Source organism: Abramis brama, assembly GCF_963993115.1.
Source record: "Abramis brama genome assembly, chromosome: 2".
NCBI classification, from domain to species: Eukaryota; Metazoa; Chordata; class Actinopteri; order Cypriniformes; family Leuciscidae; genus Abramis; species Abramis brama.
The window spans coordinates 36,165,910-36,188,306 of record NC_139964.1 but is presented as its reverse complement, the minus strand read 5'-3'; the positions used below and the strand labels follow the sequence as shown (position 1 = coordinate 36,188,306).

Sequence of the window (22,397 nt, the reverse complement as noted above, 5' to 3'; positions counted from 1 at the left end):
TCTGTGAAACCGGGCCTATGTGTAAACATAGCACTGCCAGTATTTTGTTTATTTGATTTGGAGTTTAGTTAAGTAGGGTCAGGCATTGGTTTTCTTTCAGTATTCAATAAATAACTTTTCGATCATACATTTTCAACCAGAAAGAAAATCCTTAAGAGGTGTTTAGTCCCATTGCAGATCAGCCGCCTCAAAATACTACCCTGACAAACATGTTTCATTATTGTCCTCAGTGTTTAAAGAAAAAAGAAAAAAAAGAAGAAAAAAAAACTCAAAAGATGTAAAAAGATCACATGCTTTACAAGTTGCCATAGTGATGATGAAAAATAGCCCTGGCTTTACCTGCTGAGCAATTTTGTGTGTGCGTATTAAAGATACACGTTTCATATTTATTCTCCCAAGAAAGAAAGAAATGCAGAAGAAAATGGAAAATGTTGTGCACCTATGTATAATTTAAGTTAGTTAAGCACTATATGCTATGGAATATAGAAATTCTTTCAATTCTTCACTGATCAATGGCTAACTTCAGCTCTATTTCCATTGTGTTAATTCTTTATTTCCATTGTATTAGGTTCCAGCCTGTTAAGAATCCTCACAATTGTGCTGCTGTGAATAGCCTATAATTCGCGAGTAAATGTAATTCGCTACTTTCCACCTCTGCCTATAATCAAGCTTCTGATTTTTCTGAGAAATCAATTTTTTTTATATGTTACAATACAGACCTCAAAACTTAGGCTACTGCATAACATGAATTAGCCTATTTTATATTTGAACAGAGTTTTGCAGCTTCCTTAGGCTTAAAATAATCCATCTCTTCCATCTTTCCCGCTGGCAAAACTGCATATTTATCAAGCAAACGTCACATGCAATAAACTGGCTGCACGTGAGCCGGAGCGCTCAGAGAAGAATAATTCCAATGCGCACGAGCACGCGCTCCGACTGCGCGCACTCAATTCACCTTCGAACGTGTTGTTTTGCGTTCCCTAATATACATTCATACAAATATGATCAGTTTAACCTAGTCAATTTAGACGACAGGATTGAGCTTAATTAAAGGATGTGATGGTAATCAAGTTATTCAGAGATTACTTCAGCACACTGGACAGCACTCATCGCCAGTGAATTTTTACCAAAGCAGAATGGAAAGCAGCAAAGATGAGCCAACGAGGACCCACGGGGAAATCACGGACAAAACACCGCAACAAATCAGCAGTTATTGACTTTAGAAAGAGACATGAACTTATTGGAAATATTTCTGGAGTTACTCATCGTTGTAATTGCAGTTGTGTCACTCGTGTCGAACTTGCTAGTGTTAGTATGTTTCACCTGCAGCGCGCAAGTTCGTGCACAGGTGCCAGGGATCTTCGTCATAAACCTCTCATTCTGCAACATCCTCATCACCGTTCTCAACATGCCTTCTACACTATTTGGGGTCTTAAAACGGCAAAAGCCGTTTGGCGATCACTTTTGCCAAACGGTGAGTTTTATGGATACTTTTCTGACTACCAACACAATGTTGAGCATGGCAGCTCTCAGCATAGACCGCTGGATTGCCGTGGTTTTTCCTTTGACTTATTCCAGCAAAATGAGACTCAAGAATGCCGCGCTGATGGTCAGTTATGCCTGGCTTCACTCGCTCGCGTTCTCGCTGGCTGCTGTCCTGCTGTCGTGGGTGGACTATAGTCCCGCGTACGCATCATGCACTGTGCACCTGGGAGACGATGATGGGAGCCGTGGGCACTTCATAGTGTTCACCACAGTGTTCCACACATGTACTTTCGCTCTCTCTCTCTTCATCCTATGCTTTACCTACCTGAAAGTACTACAAGTTGCTCGCTTCCATTGTAAGAGGATAGACGTTATAACGGTGCAGACAATCATGCTACTTGTCGACATTCACCCAAGGTACATTTAAAACATTAAATAGCAACAGTTACTGTTACATATTATAAGCATGTGTATTCGTGACGTATTTTTTTTAAACTTCTTAGTGTGAAACAACGGTGCTTACTGGAGCAGAAGAAAAGGAGACAGAGGGCCACAAAGAAAATCTCCATATTCATCGGGTCGTTCGTCCTGTGCTTCGCCCCCTATGTCATAACACGGTATTGCTTTATGATAATACATTTTAGTAGAATGGAGATTATAAAAAATGTGCACATAACGGAATAGATTGCCTATACTTCAATGGCAATACTTATACAGGCCTATGCAAAACAGTAAGGGGAGACCGGGGCTAGTTGTCACAATTTTTACTCCATTTAATATTTCTCAGAGTATTTGTGAAAGTTAACTACTGTATATCTTAATGTCTTTCTATAATGTATTGAACATTTACACCTTTATTGCTCAACAAAAAGGATATTGTTTTTTATTTTTTTGGGATGTGGGCCCTATGTAATATGATTAAGTAATAATCCTACTTACACACTACAGACTAGAAAATACTAAGAACACTGGTTTATTGTAAATTGTTTCCAGCATAGTCATGCATCAATTTCCTCAATACAGTGCCATATTGAATGTTTCTATAATAGCCTAATATCTTTCTTTTCTCATAGACTGACTGAACTGACTCCTTCGGTAAAAATCGACCGTTATTGGGGGATCATAAGTAAGTGCTTGGTGTACAGCAAAGCTGCCTCTGACCCTTTCGTCTACTCCCTCTTACGGAAACAATATAAGAAGGCCCTTTTTGAATTGTTTAACAGGATTTGGGGACGGGACTCATACACACTGTCTGATCACAGTAGCCCCTCAGACATGGAAAATGAATGCTGCTCACAAAGGGTTAACAAGTTGAAGGAAAACTGTCACTAGCAGGTGAAAATGCCAAACCAAACTGCCTATAATTTCTGAAATAATGGCTTATACTGTATAATTTCTTAGTCTTTTGAAACCTCGGGAGGCCACAAACTTTGCCAATCACTGGATTTTCTTTTATTGAAATCAGAACATTTGCACACTCATCTGGGATTTGACTCTTTATTCACAACATAGTCCTAATGTGAATTATAATGTACATTCTGAAATAAAAAAAAATTATTGTAGAAGAGTAAGAATTGTATAGATATATGTTGCCATGGCATGACATATTTATTTGGATAAACTTTACTTTTTCGCCATCCATCAACACATATTACCTCATAATATGCCTACATGAAATAGCACGAATACAAACTTAAATCTCTCATGTAATTAAATATTTAGAACTTTTTTCTTCTAAGTGCAGTCTCTGGCAGGGCCACAAGGCTATTAAAACGTGTCCTAAAGTCACTCCAGTGTTGTCTAGAAAGGTGAAAATTTGTTTAAAATGTCTGTTTCTGTTTGATTTGATATTCTAATAATTCTTTTGTTGCCTTACCGAACTGCCATCATCACTCTGGTTGCCACTGTTATTTTTCTGGTAGAAGTTATGTGTCTTTTAGAAGGAAATTACAGTGGACAAGTCACATTAAAAAGAAACATTTTGAAACATCAATCATAACATCAAGACATACTGAAATGCACAGCTTACAATGAGTTATTTCTATAAGGAGATTGCGCAATTTAGAATTACTGTATTGGTAAACAAATGAAAATTTAAAAACAATGGAATTCAACACATTAAGTTATCGAGTTTTACATGTTCAGAAATTCAAGTTAAAGTCATAAAGAAATGTGCAGGTGTGTATACATTCCCATACATCCATCATGCATTGTCCTTTGACCCTTGTGTTCTTTCCTTTTACCTATGACATACTAACAACAAGCAAGAAAATATGTGCAATTTAAAACAAAAGATATAACTTTTGTGGTAGCCTACTTGTATGTATCAGCCTACCAATTCTACACCATTTTTATTTTATTTTTTTTACTCCACATCAGCTCTAGACTAGTGAATAAACGATATACTGCTTTTTGCAGGTCTTGAGTTATAAGCTGTCTTAGATTTTGGTCTGAAACAAATAAGTGTTGGTCTTTATTTAGCCAGGTGGACCCGCCTTTCTGAATCATATCCAGGCAAATGATTTTAGCACACACAGGGATTACAGTCAAGTTCTTGAAAATGAAAAGAAAAGTGTTTATTCCCTTTCTTTTTCTTTAACACTGCATTGATTTTGAAACAAGTCTATAGCCTACCACAAAAAGGGTAAATGTGAAGTCAGGCTTTCTGAAAGAACTGTAATTACAGTGGGTCCCAGACACAGCAGAAGAGCGGCCGCCTACCGCGGGAGTGCTGCTGTAATTTGATCATTTGGCAGCGGTGCTCGTGCAGGCTGTCCCTTAAGCGATGGGGGTAGCGGGACTTTTCGGAAGATGATCAACTTTGTACGTCGCTGCGAATGCCACATCATTCAGTTTATGGACAACAAAATGCTCACGGTTTTAATTCTTTTAAGCGCACTGACGACATGCTTGAGCGTCCCACGACGATGTGAACCGGAAGAAGCAGCAATAGGTAACCTTTTACATTCATTCAGTGTTGCACCCATGTTAGTAGGCTACAGTTAACTACAATTTTATGTGAGAGGAAACTGGAAACGTGTAGGCAATATAACTACACTACTAGTCTGAATGCTCTTTTGAATTAGTTTATCATGGTCTTATTTTTATTTATTTTTTATATATATACAAATATGAATTGTGTGTGTGTGTATATATATATATATATATATATATATATATATATATATATATATATATATATATATATATATATGTGTGTGTGTATACACACACACACACAAGTGTACAACACTATTGTTAATAAATAATTGTTTTTAATTAACGTATTTAAATAGTTTGTTTTATTAGTAAAGGGAAAAAGCAAAATATTAGTAGGCTATAAAATGTTAGTTAAAATGTACATTTAAAATGTGTAAATAGCTATAATAAGGAATGAGAGGGTGTGAACAAACTTTTGACTGGCAGTATAAATGCTCAGAGGTCAAATAACTTTTTGCATTTACAAATGCAAGCACCAAGTGTGAGAAGGATTGACATTGTCATGCAATATTCCTTCCACTGTGTACTCTACTGCCATCTAGCCTTCAGAGACTGGCTTTGCACTGACTTCAGCGGCTTTAACATCCTCTGTGAATAATTGTTTTTTAGGAAGATGCAGAACACCTGCAGAAGAGAGGCGTAAGTATACTCATTTTATTCCATTGTGCATATGAGTCAGGTTGCTGCATGTACCTATTGTTATATGTGTTATATCATGTTGCATGGTGTTCTGAAATAGAGTGCAAACACTTTTTTGTTTCACAGCTCTAGCCTGTAAGGTATGGGGGGAAAAGGTACTCAGAATACCAAACATCACTGCAAGATGGGGCTTGTCTACATCACTGAAGAAAGGGAAAGACATGATATGCCTTTAAAGGCCTTAGGGTGATTTAGTAAAAGTTGTGAGATAGCTTATAAGGTTCAATTTGCTTAAATCAGAACAAATAATTAACAAGCATTAATGTCTTGTCATGCTGGGTGTCACATACTGTCATTGTAAGAAGGTATTTATTACTAAACTGCCACTAATAAGCTGAATAAGCGAAGCAGCCATGAATTTCTTTCTCGAAACTTTAAAACATTCCATATATTTGATTAATGAGGCCCTCCCTTCAGAATCTAGTATTAAAAACATTCCACTGCAGATGACATTCTACAAACTGTTCCATTTCAAGAACTTGGAGCGATACTATACACTTTAGTTTCCAACTTTCCATATTAAAATGAAAATAGTGCTACACCACCTGCAACACATTCGTCGTCTATGCACCTCAAACTGATTCTAAATTAAGATCCTTTCTCTCCTGTCTCTAGCGCAGTGCATGGAGATGGTGCTTGGTTACTGTCAGGATGTGCCCTACAGCCACACCACATTCCCCAACATTGTGGGCCACCGTTCTCGACAGGAATTAGAGATGGGTGCAGAGTACCTTCTCTTGAGCGTGATCCACGGGCTGCTGCATGGAGAGTGTTCTCCAGACATCCGTCTGCTGGGCTGCTCAGTGTTGGCTCCACGTTGTCAAGACGGCAGACTCGTGAAGCCGTGTCGTAGCTCGTGTGAGATGGTGAAAAAAAGCTGTATCCATGCCTTTGAGGCCATCCAAATGGCATGGCCTTACTTTTTGGACTGCGACCGATTCTTTGTTAGCAGTGAGGAGGGTTGTCATGACCCATTGTCAGAGTTAAGAGGTAAGAATTGTGGAGTGGTTAACCTGTATGAATTCCTTTTCTCTGCTGAAAACAAAAGATGATATTTTGGAAAAAGCACATACTTTCTCCCCTCAGAAAAGCAGGATGTGGCCTTTGCCAACATATCTGATGGTGGTCTTTCCACTATCCTTCGGTTCACTTACCACTCCAACTATCAGATGTTCAGCATCCTGAAGAAGACAGCAGCTAAATGCCCCCATATCTCAAATACGTACAGCATTGGACGCAGTGTGGAAGGAAAAGACTTGCTGGTTATTGAATTCTCTAATAACCCTGGACAACATGACCTATGTGAGTATGAGGTACACAACAGTTAAATTTATTTATTTTTTAATCAAAGAAACGTATACTTGTATTCAGCAAGGATGCATTAAATGCCTCTAAAGTGACAGTAAAGACATTTATAATATTACAAAAGAAAAAAAAAAAATACAAAGTTATGTCATGAAAATCTAGATGGCGCCAGCTGATAAGTCCTTAACTAAATGTGCTTGCAATCACATCATTCTGATCTGCTACGGGTCCACATCCACACATAAATACAGGTAATTCATCATGTATTCTGTATTGTACAGCAGCAGCATGTCTTATTTGCTCACAGCATGTCGTGTATGTATTGGCAGTAGCAAGTCCTGTACTTGCACTGCAGCAGCAATCACAACAGCAGCGTAGCAGATCTATTCGACCAAGACCAAACATATCAACAATGTCATACCCGTTACCATGCCAAACACTCTAAGAGTTGTCATGACAGAAATGTAGTTCTTTTGAATATTCTCAAAAGAACATTAAGCAGCACAACTGTTTCACAGTGCCGGCTCATCAGGGCAGCCTATAGGCTACAATAGCAAGAGTACTATTCTAGAATACTATTCTGAATTAAGCTTTGATTAAATTCCTGTTCCCATTTGTCTCTTCACTGCCCTATAGTGGAGCCTGAGATCAAATTAATTGGGAACATGCATGGAAACGAGGTTCTCGGCCGACAGCTGCTGATATACCTGGCTCAGTATCTGTGCTCTGAGTTTCTGCTGGGCAATGAGCGAATTCAGACCCTCATCAACACCACACGCATCCATATCCTGCCCTCCATGAATCCTGACGGCTATGAGATTGCCGCTTCTGAGGTAGCCGATAGGAACGACCCCGAAAACATCTACCAGGAAGTAAATATTTTGTTGTCTGAGTCTGTCTGCCTGTCTGTTTGTCGGCTGACTGACCATGCCAAACTCCCTGCACCAGAGAGTGTCCTCCAGAACAGGTCAGGCCTCGGAGGAAGTCCATGCTATTGTGGAATAATTGTGTTTTAAAGTTGGCACAGTTTATCACTGCTTAGGAAATAAAAACCATAGCAAAAATTGGTCTAGTGATTCAGCTATGAACTGAAAAGGACAACTGGTAGAGGGAGGCCTTGACTAACCACTCTAATAGACAATTGCCCGCATTTTCTTTGTCATATAACAGCAGTATTTTAACAATAGCTTGTTAAACTAATAGTAGATTCATCTAAATCTCTTTACTGATAACCACGGGTGATGTTGAAGAATATAATGTGTTGTGTTGAAAACAATTGTAAGACGATGAATTGAATCTTAAATAAGAGGATAAAACCACGTTGGTCTATTCATTTAACACTAACAGACGTATCTTTGCCTGGTTCTGATGTTTTCTGTCCTTTTATACATTTTCATTCACTGTCTACAGTCTTTAACCCTTCGCCTCTTCCTTAAATGCCTGACTTTCGTTTTGGCTTTCCGATCCATTCAATGTGTTAAATTGTTTAACTCCTTAATTGGTAATTTAGTTTGATGTGTAGCAAATCTGTCTTACATGTAAATTGAAAAAGAGTATTACAAATGTTCTTACGTATTTAGTGACTCTCTTTGAAACCCTGTTAAAAATTTGCCCATGATTTTTTTGATGACTGGTGGGATTTGTAACATTTAGGGTCATGAGTTCAATGGATGGACCAGCGGTCGGACCAACGCACAGAATCTCGATCTCAACCGCAACTTCCCTGACCTCACCTCCATTTTCTACAATCGGCGTCGCTTCAGACATTTCCGTAGTGACCACATCCCCATCCCTGAATCCTACTGGTTAAATAAGGTAGAAGTGAATGCATTCCCATCTCTATCAAATGTACAGTTGTATAACAAAAATACATTTGATTCATGTTCTGTTTGAATATTTGAATAATCTTTGTATATATATTTAAGCTACTTTCATATAAATGTACTGTATTATAGTAATGTTCAATATAGTGATTCAATATAGTGACAATACCTTGTTCATACAGTGAAACTATGAAGTGAAAATCACAGAATATGGTTTAGTGTTGAGCATAGATAAACTATGAAATTTTGGACATCTTGTGTTCATTTCTTTTTATTTATTTACTTTTAGGTAGTTGCACCAGAGACATATGCTGTAATGAAGTGGATTAGATCCTATCCTTTTGTTATATCTGCCAGTCTGCATGGAGGAGAACTGGTCATCTCATACCCCTTTGACTTCTCTAGACACCCCCAAGAAGAAAGGATATTCTCACCCACACCAGATGAACAAGTGAGTAAATGTATGTTCCTCCAACTGTTGCAGACGAAGCTCCTGCACGCACTTATTTTGCATAACAAAGTAATTTCCTGTGTGTAGATCTTTAGGCAGTTGGCTAGGATATATGCAGATTCCCATGCCACGATGTCCAACAATGACACAGAGAGATGTGGAGCCTCATTTGCCAATAAAGGAGGGATAACCAATGGAGCACTGTGGTATAGCTTTGCTGGAGGTAAATGCTTTCCTTAAAGAATAATCATTGTGTCTCTGAGGCTTAATTAAGTTAAATATGTAGCCATACCTATTCATGAGCAAAATGAGCAAGCCATTTATTTTGTGTAAAATCTCCATCTAGCTGTACAGTTTGTGAGACATTCCCCAAAAAATCCCCCAAAAAACTTCATGAGGACTTTTTGCCATCCAGTGTGTGTTTTGTCAGTGTCCACATGTTGTCCACACATGACACTTTCTGTTTCCCATGTCTGTCTATGTGTTATTGTTTCAGGGATGTCAGATTTTAACTACCTGCACAGTAACTGTTATGAGATCACAGTGGAGTTGGGCTGTGATAAATTCCCCTCTGAGGTGGAGCTCTACCCTGAGTGGCTCAGGAATAAGGAGTCACTGCTCAGCTTCATGGAGTCTGTGAGTTCACTCTTCTTTTGGGTCATCGAGCTAAACATAGATTTCAAAGTTGCAGCTGCCTGGACTCTTAATTTTTTGTTTTTTTTTGTTTTGTTTGTTTGTTTGTTTATTTCCTCACATGCTAAAATTGTGCTTGATTTAAATTTCTTTTCAATTTTAATTCTGGCTGTTGACAGTATTTTCTGATGTATGGAATCATACAAATAGATATCCAAAATCCCCTCTGTAAAAACCTTTGACACTAATATTTCAACAAAATGAAACAAGAATTTTGAACCTGGCTTTATCCAATGTTCAGATTTTCTGTTCTTGAAATGTCTGCAAATTAGTGCATATTTGATCTAATAATGCCTTATTTGCATTTTGAAAGGTAGACTAAGTAACTTTTTTTGTTCAAAATTAACAGAATTTAAATAATGAGTTTATACATTATAAATCCTTCCAAAACATGACTGACTATGGTAAGCCTATTATAAGTGTTTATATTTTAGACCTGACGGGATGGTTTTCGTGGGAAATTGTGTACATATTTCACCTGCACGTGCACGTGCACGTCTTGTCATATCTGTAAATAGAGAAAAGTTGCTCCAGCTACTTTGACGCGTGTATGGTGTCGGAGTGGCATAGGTTAGTTGTCACACCGAGTGAGAAAGGTTGACATGGAGCAGCTAAATCTTCAACCTCCGGGGAATCATCTGTCTTAAAAAAAAACGCAGAACAGAGGAGAGTCTGCTGACAAAAGAGAACGCGACAGAGCTTGTGATAATACCAGAATCAACATTGGCTTGACTGTTCGGAGATGGCGAGAACTGAGGGATTTGAAATGTTGTAAAAGTGACGTGGAGATGGCGTGCCATTTTTGTTACTCAACAGACGAGTAAGGTGTTTTATTGAACAGATAAATTGCCATATGTAGCTCTCTAACAGAGTTCATTGTAAAGCATTATTTATTGTGAAGGGTCATTTCATTATGGTTGTATAACTCTGCCATGCAGCGCGGGTATATAATGAGCAGCAGGTGTGATTGCACTTCAGTTTTTCACTGAGGAGCCAAGCAGTTGACCCGGCCACGCAGCGGGGTACAGGAGCTGTGGCGAGGGTGCGTACGTCTCCGTTCCCTCCTTCGTGGAACGAGGGTCACTATATGTAACCGAGACATTCCCTATCAGTCGGTCACTCTCGACGGATGTCGGACTGAGTAATAGGAATCCATACCAAAGCGCCACAGCTGCTACCCCCTTTCAGTGCCCTGTGCAAGCCTCCTGCCCCTTCTTGCCTGGAAGGACAATAGGAGAGGGCTTACACAGAGATTATCTATCACTGTTGTTTCGTGGTAACCCATACAGTGAGACTATTGGATTACACTGGGAAAGCGTGCCCTTTCCACATGACGGAGAACGCTGCGGAAGCCACATTCTTTCCCAAAGGAGTTATGTGGAGATATACATATGGACTAACCCGTAGGTTGTACTGCATATGAAATACTGGAGTGACTTAGCTCAAGGGAAAGACACGGTCTTCAGTTTAGGAGCAACCGAGGAGAATACACATATGAGAACCCCAAAGGGTCGCACATATGGCACCCAGCCTAGACCCGGTTCTCAAGGATTCAGCGGGATAAAAGCCTGGCGCCGGACGCTCCACTATGTCCGGCCCCATAGGGTGGTGGGGCACTTGACAGGTTTTTCACTCTGGAGCAATATAGCGCACTATAGGGTGCATTGAGCCGGGCCTCTCATTGCTTCTACCCGTTTAAGGTGAGAACATGGGAGGAGACCGACTCTATACATAGGCTATAAATCCTAGCAAACATGTTAGGTGTCACCCAGCCCGCAGCTCTACAGATTTTTTTTTTAGCAAGGCGCCAGCTCCAAGGAGGATGCAACGCCTCTCGTGAAGTGAGCACTCAACCTGAGCAGGCAGGGCATGCCTTGTGCTTGATAAGCCAAGGCAATGGCATCCACTATCCAGTGGGCCAACCTCTGCTTAGAGACAGCCTTTCCCTTCTGCTGGCCTCCGTAACAAACAAAGAGCTGGTCTGAGGTCCTGAGGCTCTGAGTTCTGTCCACGTACAGTCGCAGAGCGCGGACGAGACAAAGCAAAGCCGCTGATGGGTCTGCCTCCTCCAGGGGCTGTGCTTGCCGGTTCACCACCTGGTCCCTGAAGGAAGTGGTAGGAACCTTGGGCCAGGCCGGGGTCTCAGTACCATGTGGTTGTCACCCGGCCCGAACTCTAGGCACGATTTGCTGACAGAAAATGCCTGCAGGTCCCCTACCCTCTTGATTGAGGCCAATGCAACCAGCAGCAAAGTCTTCATGGACAGAAGCTTTAAGTCTGCTGACTGTCGAGGAGAATTTAACCGTCTCGCCCCCCTAAGGAACCTGATGACCAGGTTGTGCTTCCCCACTGATTTGTCATCTATGTGGTCGTGATATGCTGAAATAGCGGCAGCATGTACTTTGAGGGTGGAGGGAGACAGCCCTTTCTCCAACCCTTGCTGCAGGAAGGAAAGCATGGACCCTCGCGCCATAGCAATGGTGTAAAGTACCTCTGGGGGCAAGTCACCTAGAACCTCTGCGCCCTTCCTCTGAGGAATGGGCCAAGGAGGGGCTGTCACGAGGAGCATGAGTTCCGGGAACCAGGTCCAGGTGGGCCAATAGGGAGCCACCAGCAGGACCTGCTCCTCATCCTCCCTGACTTTGCACAGGATTTGTGCAAGTAGGCTCACTGGGAGAAATGCGCATTTGCGTAGGCCCCGGGGCCAGCTGTGTGCCAGTGCATCTGTGGAGTAAAACATCTGGCAGTGGGAGGTCTTTGGAGAGACAAACAGGTCTACCTGAGCCTCCCCGAACTCTCCCAAAATCAGCTGAACTCTCCAAGGAGCGCAGCTCATGAAAGCTCATCGGCCACATGGTTGAGCACACCGGGGACATGAATGGCCCGAATCGAGCTCAGATGCTTCTGACTCCAGAGGAGGAGATGGCGGGCGATTTGCGACATGCAACGGGAGCGTATATCACCTTGCCGGTTAATGTACGCAACAGTCACAGTGTTGTCTGCACGGAGCAGTATGTCCCTGCCCTGCAGTGGCCACTTTAAGCGGCTCAGAGCGAGACGTACTGCCAGCAACTCGAGGCAGTTGATGTGCCAATGCAGTTGAGGGCCCGTCCACACCCCTGACACTGCATGCCCATTTTATGTGGCACCCCAGCCAGTGACAAAGGCATCTGTGAACACCACAGCACCACACCACAGCTAGACACCTGTTCCAAGGGCACTCCTGCCCGCAGAAACAAGGTGTCTGACCACGGGCTGAAGGTCTGGCGGCACGCCGGTGTGATTATCACCAGGTGAGTGCCGCGTTGCCACGCCCATCTTGGGACTCGGCCATGAAGCCAGTGCTGAAGTGGTCTCATATAGAGCAACCCAGGCTGTGCTACCACTGCCATATGCCCCAGGAGCCTCTGAAAAAATTTCAGTGGGACCGCCGTCCTGCCTTTGAACGTATTCAAGCAGTTCAGCGCCGACCGAGCACGTTCCTCTGTAAGGCGCGAGAAAAGAGATCCTCTGAACGGGGTAGAGTTTGCTCTTTTCCCAGTTGACCTGAAGACCCAACTGGCTGAGGTGACTGAGCACCAGGTCCCTGTGTTCGCATAACTGATCTCAAGAGTGTGCCAGTATGAGTCAGTCGTCGAGATAGTTGAGGATGCAAACGCCCTGTTCTCTCATGGGAACAAGGGTCGCCTCCGCAACTAGGCGTACCCACAGAGGGGCACCGAGGTTCAGGGGGCTCTCTTTGCAAGGCGAGCAGTAGCGGGGTGTGCTGTGCAACACTTACCTGGTTCCACAGGACAGGGGGTGCAGGAGAAGGCTTGGTTGCATTCTTGAACTGTGCGCTGCTGCGCAGCGATAGAATAGAAGAGGAGGATGAGAGTGGTGAGGTTTTTCTTCTCTCACTCTCCGTATTCTCTTCGGACCCAGAGATGGAAGAAACTGTTCTTTTTTTGAAAATTTGGGTACCGTTGGTTTTGAGGCCAGCAGCGGAACACAAACAAAATTAAACATACAATTTTCCACCCGGCCCTCTTCCAGGGGAGGAAGTGGTGCGGTCACCATCTCCTGAAGAGCAGTCCCCTCCATCTCTGGGTTGCCCGTCCTAGGGCCTCTTGCCTTTGCCGCCCCTCTTGGCGGGGACCTGGACGTGCTGGGCGGCCTGCCTGCGGTTGGCTCCCCAACGCCGCTTAGGTGGAGGTTGCTGCTGCGGCGTGGGAGCAAGGGCTGATGCAGGAGGACGCCCTCGGCAACGAGCAGACTGAGGTGCTAAGGGTGGCGGATGGATGGAAGCAGCAGCTGACCGCCGAGGCAGGATGTGTTTGATGGCCTCAGTCTGCTTCTGTACAGCCGAGAACTGCTGGGCGAAGTTCTCGACCGCGTCGTCGAAGAGGCCGGTCTGGGATACGGGGGAGTTAAGGAACCTCGGCTCTGAAGCGAAAAGCTGAAGTGCAATCGCACCTGCTATTCATTATATACCCACGCTGTGTGGCAGAGCAGCTGCTGCAAATGATTGCAAGCTAATGTGCAATTGGCTCGTTGTAGTTACACTCCTAGCGAGAAACAGGACAATTTTTAATATAACTCTGATTGTATTCGTCTGAAAAAAGAATGTCATATACACCTAGGATGGCTTCAGGGTGAGTAAATCATGGGCTAATTTTAATTTTTGGGTGAACTATTCCTTTAAACATAACATTTCCGAAATCTTGTAATACAAACATTTTTTTTTGTAATTCTTAATGCCATCAATTAGAGGTATGGTCATATCTAGTTATTTTTTTCCACCTTATTCCTTTATGTAATTGGTTAAATCAATGTTAGGAAATGTTTATATTGTATAATTTATCCTTCATATTTTTTCATATTCCTCAACTTTCTCAAACTTTTTAACAGTATCTAACAAATTAAATGAATGAACATTGCCCCAAAATGCAGCAACACACTGGACTAGTCCAATCTCATAAGAGAGGATGACTGTTTTGATACCTTTTTTTTTGTGGTAAAAATTGTTTAAATTATTTAGATCAATTGTTGCAGTGCACACATAAAAGAAAGAACAAGACCTGGAACACTTAGAAAAACAATGAAATAAATGGGGCTATTGGGAAAAACAATGAAATATATGGGGCTATAGGCCCTGATCTCTTCTAACTACACTAGTATCTATATTTGAGAGAAAGGATTATTTTAATTGGCTATATGGCACCAAATGAGGTAAATAGCAACTTCATCATCCTGAGCTGTTACTTGCAGGTCCACAGAGGTATAAAGGGCATTGTAAAGGATGAACATGGAAATGGCATCAAAGGAGCAACAATATCTGTTAGGGGGATGCGACATGATATCACAACAGGTAACAATTTATAGTAAAGTCATAATGCAACCTTCAACACACTTTTACAAACCTCTTGTGTTCCTTTGCATTGACCTGAAATGAATAATGCAGTTGTAAATGAGTGTTGATGTAGCCTCTGTCTCTCTACAGCTGAGGATGGTGATTACTGGAGATTGTTGAATCCAGGTGTTCACATTGTGACTGCAGCTGCCTCTGGCTACTCTAAAGTATCTAAGCGCCTTAACCTGCCAAAGAACATGAAGGTTGGCAGAGTGGACTTTGTGCTGAAGAAGGTCCCACGAGATTCCTCTCTTGACTACTTTAACATCCCTGAGCTGGACAACTATGAGCGTTTTGACCCCTATAATCAGTTTGAGCAGTACAGCCAGCGGGAGCTGGGAGAGAACGGGGAGGAGAGAACTGAGAAGCCCTGGTGGTGGGCTTATTTCAGCCAGTTAGGCATATCTGCGCCTACCTGGCTCCTGCGGAACTACTAGGGACCCCCAGGACACCCTTGGAGAGCAACCTGATCCCTAACTTTTTGCACCCAAACCATCACGATGGTGGCATTAACCACATGCTATAGATGTGCAGCTAACCACTGGGAATAGTGAAGCATTGCTTCTTTGGTAAATTGCCTATCTTCTTAAAAAGTCAAACTTTGGAATAATTATGATTTTTTTTTTTTTATGTTTTTGAAATAAATCTCTTATGCTCACTAAGGCTGCATTTATTTGATCAAAAATAAAAGAGTTACAAATAGTTAAAACATTAATACTGTGAAATTATTACAATCTAAAACAATAGTTTTATATTTTAATATTTTTTAATAATGTGTCACATGATCCTTCAGAAATTATTCTAATTTGCTGATTTTTTTTTTGGTGCTTAGTTATTAATAATAGTTCTTCTTATTATTGTCAATGTTGGAAACATTTTTTTGTTGTTTAATATTTTTGTGGAAACCGTGATACATTTTCAGGATTCTTTGATTAATAAAAGTTAAAAAGAACAGCATTTATTTGAAATATAAATCTTTTGTAACATTATAAATGTCTTTTCTGTTACTTTTGATAAGTTTAATGCATCCTTGCTGAATAAAAGTACTTTTTTTCTTACCTTCCCCAAACTTTTGAATGGTAGTGTATAACAATTTCCATAAAACTTAATGCATCAAAAACTGTTTTTAACACTGATAATAATAAGAAATGTTTCTTGAGCACCAAATCAATATATTAGAATGATTTATGAAGGTTCACGTGACAGTGAATACTGGAAGAAGACTGGATTAAATTGCATTTAAACATATATTAAAATAGTTATTTTAATTTGTAATAACATTTCACAATATGACAGTTTTACAGACTTTTTGATCACATAAACGCAGACTTGGTGAGCATAAGAGCACTTCTTTCAAAAACATAACAAAAATATCTTAATTATTCCAAACTCTTGACCGAGTATATCAGACTGGCGTCAACAGAATTCACCTTTAAAACTAAGAGGAAGTATTATTTTGCTTTGATTTTTTCTTTGATTTTTTGTTCAGCACTAGATCAAATTCCCTAAATGCAGCTATAAACAGCTTATTCTGATAAAGTTTGGCAGCTAGAAATGGGATGGATAGCATTGCATATAGTAAATGATAGCATTGCTGTGGCTTTTGCAGTGTGTTATCTGTTATCAGGGCATATATTGTATATTCATCTTTTTCTAGCACATTATGATGTTCATTAGCACAGGATGTTCAGTGTATGACTTTTGAGGCTGTCATTAAAGTGTTAAATGTACTGTTTTAATTAGCCATAAACAAATAAAAAAATAAAAAACAATGGACATGGACTGAACATCAGGTGTGCAAGATAAATAAAAACAAACTTCAGTGCAATTTCTGATTATTATTATTATTTTTTCATTCTACAATTCGATGTACATTAGAGTTGGATTATCTTAAATATTTAAATGAGGATTCCTAATGGACCACAATAAGCTGATAAAAAGAGAGTTCCTTAAAGGCATAGTCTTACAAAATTGTTTAATTCATGTCATGATGGTGAGTACATTTTCATTTTCAGTAAACTATTCATTTTAAATTGTGCAAGTCAAGGAATACCATTAAAACATTGATGTAGTTCATACAATGTAGGGTATATACAGCATAATTTTGTTCTGTTATAATATTCTTTTCCCCCCTATTGTCAATCTTTTTATAAAGGTTTAGTAATATGCAAAATCTTGGTACAAATGCTTTATGCAGTTAGGAGGCTACAGTGCTTTCTTGAACCACTAGATGGCAACAAAGTCTATATAATGACGAATCAGCTCTATCTAACTAACTTTAGGTACATACTTTTTTTTTTTTTTTTTTTTTTTTAACAATGGAAATAGAAAATATATAATAAATATATTAGGATTTTGATCCTTGGGGTTGATTGATAGGAAATCGAGCCTACAGAACAGAGTATTCAGAGTATGTATGTAAATAAATAAATAAATAAATAAATAAATAAATAAATACATACATAAATAAATAAATAAATAAATAAATAAATAAATAAATAAATAAATAAATAAATAGAGAGAGAGAGAGAGAGAGAGAGAGAGAGAGATAGATAGATAGATAGATAGATAGATAGATAGATAGATAGATAGATAGATAGATAGATAGATAGAACATGTCATCGTATTACCGTAATATAAGAGGATATTTATTTATGTTACTTAAATTTCTGTTTTGAGTTTGCTCTTGAACCTGGTTGTTGTGTAAAATCCAAGAGGAAATCCAAGGAAATGGTTATTGTGCATCAGTCCTGTCTCAATGTGTCAGCAACGTTAGCTCAGATTTAGCACAACAACTCTCCATTTGGCTTCAAACCACTTTACAACTGACCCATAAATGAACTGGTGGCAGGGGTTAATCCAGTGTCACATTCAATTTAAAGATGTAATAGTAATGCACCCATGAAGCATACTCAGTTTTAATGGCTACAGTATATTATCTCAGTGTTATTGCAGAATATTATTCTGAACACCAAATAAGACATGTTGAGAGCACAGTATAAGGCAATATAATTTGCTGTCAGCATAGCCTATCGTAAATTACAATTGATGTCATAACACCGCAGCTGCAGCAGTATTCTTTACAGTTGAGCAGGTGTCTGTCCCAGTGGCTTTGTGAAGAAAGTCTCTAATGGCCTGTAATACGACTGCATTCACAAGCTCCAAACACATGCTGATGGAATTTACATGCAGCAAACATCATAACTCGCTTCTGTAAGTGCCCCAGATGCATATCACACTGGTTGTCTTCATTGCAGCAAATCATTTTGACACATTAGCCTGAAGAATAAGCAGAGTGGGGTCAAAGTATCACAACAAAGGCGCCGCTGTAAGTGCCTTTTCACACGGCCTTGTCAAGTTCTGCACTATATAGGCTCTGCATGTCTTTCTTGCAGCCAGTACATCTTCTGTGGTTTTCGGTTATAGTCTGCTAACAAACCCTCAGGACTAATTACATAGCCTGTGTACTTTACCTCTGAATTAGAAATTGTCATTAGACCAAAACAAATGCACAATCACAACTTTCTTATAAACTAGAAAAACGAAACAAAAACAAAAACACCCTGCAACTTTCTGAACAGCCGGTATAAGATTTTATTCTGCATATTTTTTCAATTTTGCACGGTTGGCCTTAGAAAATGCGATTTGGTACATTTATTTACACATCTTTGTTGCTTTGGCAGGTCTTGCTTTTATATACTTCTTACCTTTTACTCAATCCATCATATGACTTTGCCCTCATAAACCCTTGTCCTAGTTAATAAAAAAAAGTTTTAGTAAAAGGATTTTGATTTAAAAACTTTTTTTGACTCTGCAAATTTGCAACTCAAGTTTTACTCAATGAGAAATATATCAATAGGCACAAGATCAAAGCTGTTGAATACTGTACTTCCTTTTGTAGTGATAGCAAAATTACAACGAGTGACTAAGTACTATTTAAAAAGTTAAGAGGTTTGCTTATATAATCAGGGTATTTACTCTGTTTTCTGGAAGCTCTTGTTTCCAATAAGTTATACAATATGCATTGCTAACTGAAGCTTTCTGAAAATCTGGGAGCAACTGACAAATTCTAACAGCTCAGTATGGTTTTATTCAGTCATGCTCAATATTTATACATAGAGAAAACACCACTAACTATTATGCTACCTTAACATGTCATATTTTTTTCTATACAATATAAAAATACTATATTATTTATGTAATTTAAAATAGTATTTCTTTAATGATTGTGTAATTTAATGTTAAATGTTAAAATAATATCAGTTTGTGAATGAGAGACGGTTCTTAAAAAGGCGTATTTGTTTATAATGAATATGATAATGGACCACTCTGCAAGCACTTTGTTTTCCCTCCCACAAGTCATCCTCACAGTGGCTTTTGAAATAAAACATAATTTTACAAATAATTTTTGAAAGAGCTGACACCATATAGTGCATCCAATGAAGAAAAACTAATGAATGAAATGGTTGCACATTTAACCTCAAGCTAAATGGGTCATTCACACTTATGGAAGCTTGTCACATGCTCGTTCATGAGAAGTTTGTATAGAATAAAATTCTAGTGTCCTGTACTGTATAATGAGGATATCATGAAAATCTTTCAATGTGTTCTGCTGTCTCCAATTTAAGATGAACCTCTTTCTCCTTTCTCGTTTTTTTATTTTCCCATCCGTTTGACGTGCAGCTCAACCTCTTTCCCAGATTCTTTTCCCCACTGTATAATTGGAGGCACAGTACATAAACAATGCAGCTTCAGTTGGAACATGTCAGCGTGGAATCCGTGGTTTAGGCCTATGCGTCCATGTAAAAGAGCTCTCTTGGTAGCCTTCTTTCTTCTTTCTCTCTCTCCCGGCGGTGAGGTGTGCTCAATGTGGCAGAGATAATTTGTTTGCTTTGCAATTATTTTCCATCAGTGGAGACAAATTGATTTGTACAGCATAAAGCGACAGTGAGAGTGTAGTGCACTATAAGCAGCTCAGACAGATCAGCACTAACTTGCTTATGCTAAAGTCTGACAGACAATGGCACTGTTCCTGTCATTCACTCTCTGTTGAACTCAGTAGTTGGTGCACCTAAGAGAAAACAACTGTGGAGCTCTAAAATCAGTCAGCTGTACAGTATGTGATATGAACTGTTGTTTGCTTTAAGAAAGTTACCAAGCCCTGTGCGCATGATTGTATTATTGCATGACGAAGTAAGACCATATCCAGAAGTTTTTCTACTTTAGAGTGGCATCACAGTGTCAGCGTTAGCTAAACTCAGTGCTTGTGTTAACATCAGATACATTTACAATTTGTTTTCAAATCACAACAGTAAATTTAGTAGTTTATTACTCTATCACAAGAATGAAGCCATGCTGTTTCACTGCCTGTGAAAAAAACCCGCCTTTTTGATTAAGATCATAGAGCTTTTACAGGTTTCTTTGGATTTTTTGTCAAATATAATTGTCAATTTTTTCTCTCTCCCTAAACTGCAGCAAGGACATACAGTAGGCCTTCATATGATTATTTATTTACTCCATGATGTGAAGTTTCATACACAAAACTTTGAAGCTAAACAAAATCAATGTTTATTGATTGAACTAGACATTTTCCAAATTTTGCTAAGCTCTAGCAAATCTCTAAAATTGCAAACCTCATATAAAGTAAAGAGAAAATAAAATGGCATATCTATATCATATTTATATATTTATTTATGACCTCCTGGGGTTAAGTCAACATTTTCTGAAGGCAAATCACTGTACACTGCAATACACTGTAACCGATTTTTGTCATTTGAATAGTATTTTACTGTAATATTTACAATAAGATACTGTACATAAATGTGTATACAGTATATTACTGTAAGCAGCAAAGGATTGTGGGAAAATTGTCACTACTGTAATTCTTTTCGTAAATCTATTTACATTATGAACTGACCAATGGCAAGGAAGTTTTTGGTGGAAGTGGCGGTAAAAGGACAAAAGAGAAAAAAAAGGAAATGATCTATTTTATATGAAAACTTTAGTTAAACAGAGAAACATAACTTTTGTATGTTATGTTGCCTCTTTAACGTAAGTTAGTCATTGGTCTCTTACAGCGAGGCGAGCTAATGTGAAATAGTGAGGGAAAGTGAGGTATGTAACACCATCATTTAAGTATTTAAACAGTATTTTCAAGTACATCTTTTGTTTTTGTTTTATTTTCACATTTGAATTTAGTATTTCAGTTTCATACCCTATTTTGTTCCCTGTTCATGGAAAGTGTCTTAACAGGTTGTTGTCAGCTTAACACTGCAAGGTATTTTAACAAAACAAATTAGTTAATAACCTAATAATAGCAAACTTTAGAACAGCTTTTGCTACATTTGTTGAAATTTGATTACATGTTAGATTACATATAGATTGCTTATGTCTGCTAATAAAAAAAGCTGTGTATGACTGTTAAACAGAGAGCTCTCTCTCTCTCTCTCTCTCTCTCTCTCTCTCTCTCTCTCTCTCTCTCTCTCTCTCACACACACACACTCACACACACACACATTGCTCCCCCATGTGAGCCAGAGTTCAGGGGTCACCAATTACTTGGGGAGGCTGAGAAAGTTGCAGAGGCCAGCCCACGGCTGCCATGTTGAATTAATGTCTGTTTGCTCATAGGTAGGAAGTCAGACCTCACTACAGCTCAGTGGATCTTTTGAGTTATAGGCCAGTCATGCAAAATGCATAATGTATTTGAAATCACTTACATGTATAAAAAGTAATTTATCTTAAAAATTTGCACTGTTTTTGTATATGAGGTGCTATTAACATAAAACAAAGAATATTTCAGACATACATTAATAACATTAACACAGAAACCATTGTAACAGTGTGGTTCAATCAAATGAAGGAGAATATCAAATTCCAAAAATTTGTCTTTTAATAATAACCAAAATAGATCATATAAACAGGCATAAGAACAGAAAACCACATGTAGTCTCAACAAGAACAGACAGGCGACTGAACTAAACGGGGTATATAGACAGGAGTAAATGAGTGAGTTAACAAGTGGCAGGTGGTCACAATAGGTTACTATGTTAACAAATAGGCACACACTAGGAAGCCAGCGATGTGTCCGAAATCACCCCCATAACCTTAAATAGGACATTATTTGATGGGACAGCCATTTGTAATGCTGTCCGAAACCGAGTGCACTAATTCAATCCCATAATGCAACGCAGTAACAAGTGTACAACTGATTTAGGCTGCATTCCAGTCCAAAATTGTCATGCCCTTCACTTGCTAACTCCCCTCCGTCTCGTTCACTCAGATGTACGTCATTGCTTACGTTGCATAAGTGCCCACTACTGGCGGAACCTTTGCAATAGGCTGAATTGGAATGTGCTAAGCCCTTGATCACTTAGAATCCACTATGGGGTTGATTTATTATTTATTTTTCCCTTACGAAATTGTTTAACACAGCATTCTATATGTATATAGGTGTGTTTGAGTTGTTTAATTTTTATTTTAAATAAGTAATATATCATAGAGTTTTTTGTGGCGGGGTAAATTAAACGCAATATACGTTGAAGTCACA

General features: G+C 39.3%; 2 protein-coding genes across 4 annotated transcripts; both read left to right on the top strand.

The window, feature by feature from the left end:
• The first annotated feature begins 896 nt into the window (after positions 1–896).
• Positions 897–3,913, top strand: gpr78a (G protein-coupled receptor 78a). 2 transcript variants are annotated; one of them, XM_084106681.1, is made up of 4 exons: positions 1,067–1,902; positions 1,989–2,102; positions 2,559–2,611; positions 2,709–3,284. In XM_084106681.1, exons 1-4 carry the CDS (start codon positions 1,232–1,234, stop codon positions 2,798–2,800), a joined length of 930 nt encoding a protein of 309 aa, XP_083962807.1. In that variant the 5' UTR covers positions 1,067–1,231; the 3' UTR covers positions 2,801–3,284. The 2 variants fall into 2 exon arrangements, with proteins under 2 accessions (XP_083962808.1, XP_083962807.1); XM_084106682.1 differs by having other exon boundaries at positions 897–1,902; positions 2,559–3,913.
• A 259-nt stretch (positions 3,914–4,172) lies between these two features.
• Positions 4,173–16,676, top strand: cpz (carboxypeptidase Z). Of its 2 annotated transcripts, none has more exons than XM_084095506.1 (11): positions 4,173–4,438; positions 5,095–5,124; positions 5,800–6,174; positions 6,271–6,486; positions 7,126–7,361; positions 8,143–8,304; positions 8,602–8,763; positions 8,851–8,986; positions 9,260–9,399; positions 14,707–14,806; positions 14,939–16,676. In XM_084095506.1, exons 1-11 carry the CDS (start codon positions 4,297–4,299, stop codon positions 15,283–15,285), a joined length of 2,046 nt encoding a protein of 681 aa, XP_083951632.1. In that variant the 5' UTR covers positions 4,173–4,296; the 3' UTR covers positions 15,286–16,676. The 2 variants fall into 2 exon arrangements, with proteins under 2 accessions (XP_083951632.1, XP_083951633.1); XM_084095507.1 differs by having other exon boundaries at positions 4,187–4,438; positions 7,126–7,322.
• The last annotated feature ends 5,721 nt before the right edge of the window (positions 16,677–22,397 follow it).

Excerpts from the sequence above, each read along its gene's own strand:
- cpz (XM_084095506.1), top strand. The coding sequence starts at position 4,297 with ATGATCAACTTTGTACGTCGCTGCGAATGCCACATCATTCAGTTTATG. Across the intron at positions 8,305-8,601 it reads AATCCTACTGGTTAAATAAG|GTAGTTGCACCAGAGACATA; the intron begins GTAGAAGTGAAT and ends ATTTACTTTTAG. Across the intron at positions 8,764-8,850 it reads CACCCACACCAGATGAACAA|ATCTTTAGGCAGTTGGCTAG; the intron begins GTGAGTAAATGT and ends TCCTGTGTGTAG.
- gpr78a (XM_084106682.1), top strand. The coding sequence starts at position 1,232 with ATGAACTTATTGGAAATATTTCTGGAGTTACTCATCGTTGTAATTGCA. Across the intron at positions 1,903-1,988 it reads CTTGTCGACATTCACCCAAG|TGTGAAACAACGGTGCTTAC; the intron begins GTACATTTAAAA and ends TAAACTTCTTAG. Across the intron at positions 2,103-2,558 it reads GCCCCCTATGTCATAACACG|ACTGACTGAACTGACTCCTT; the intron begins GTATTGCTTTAT and ends CTTTTCTCATAG.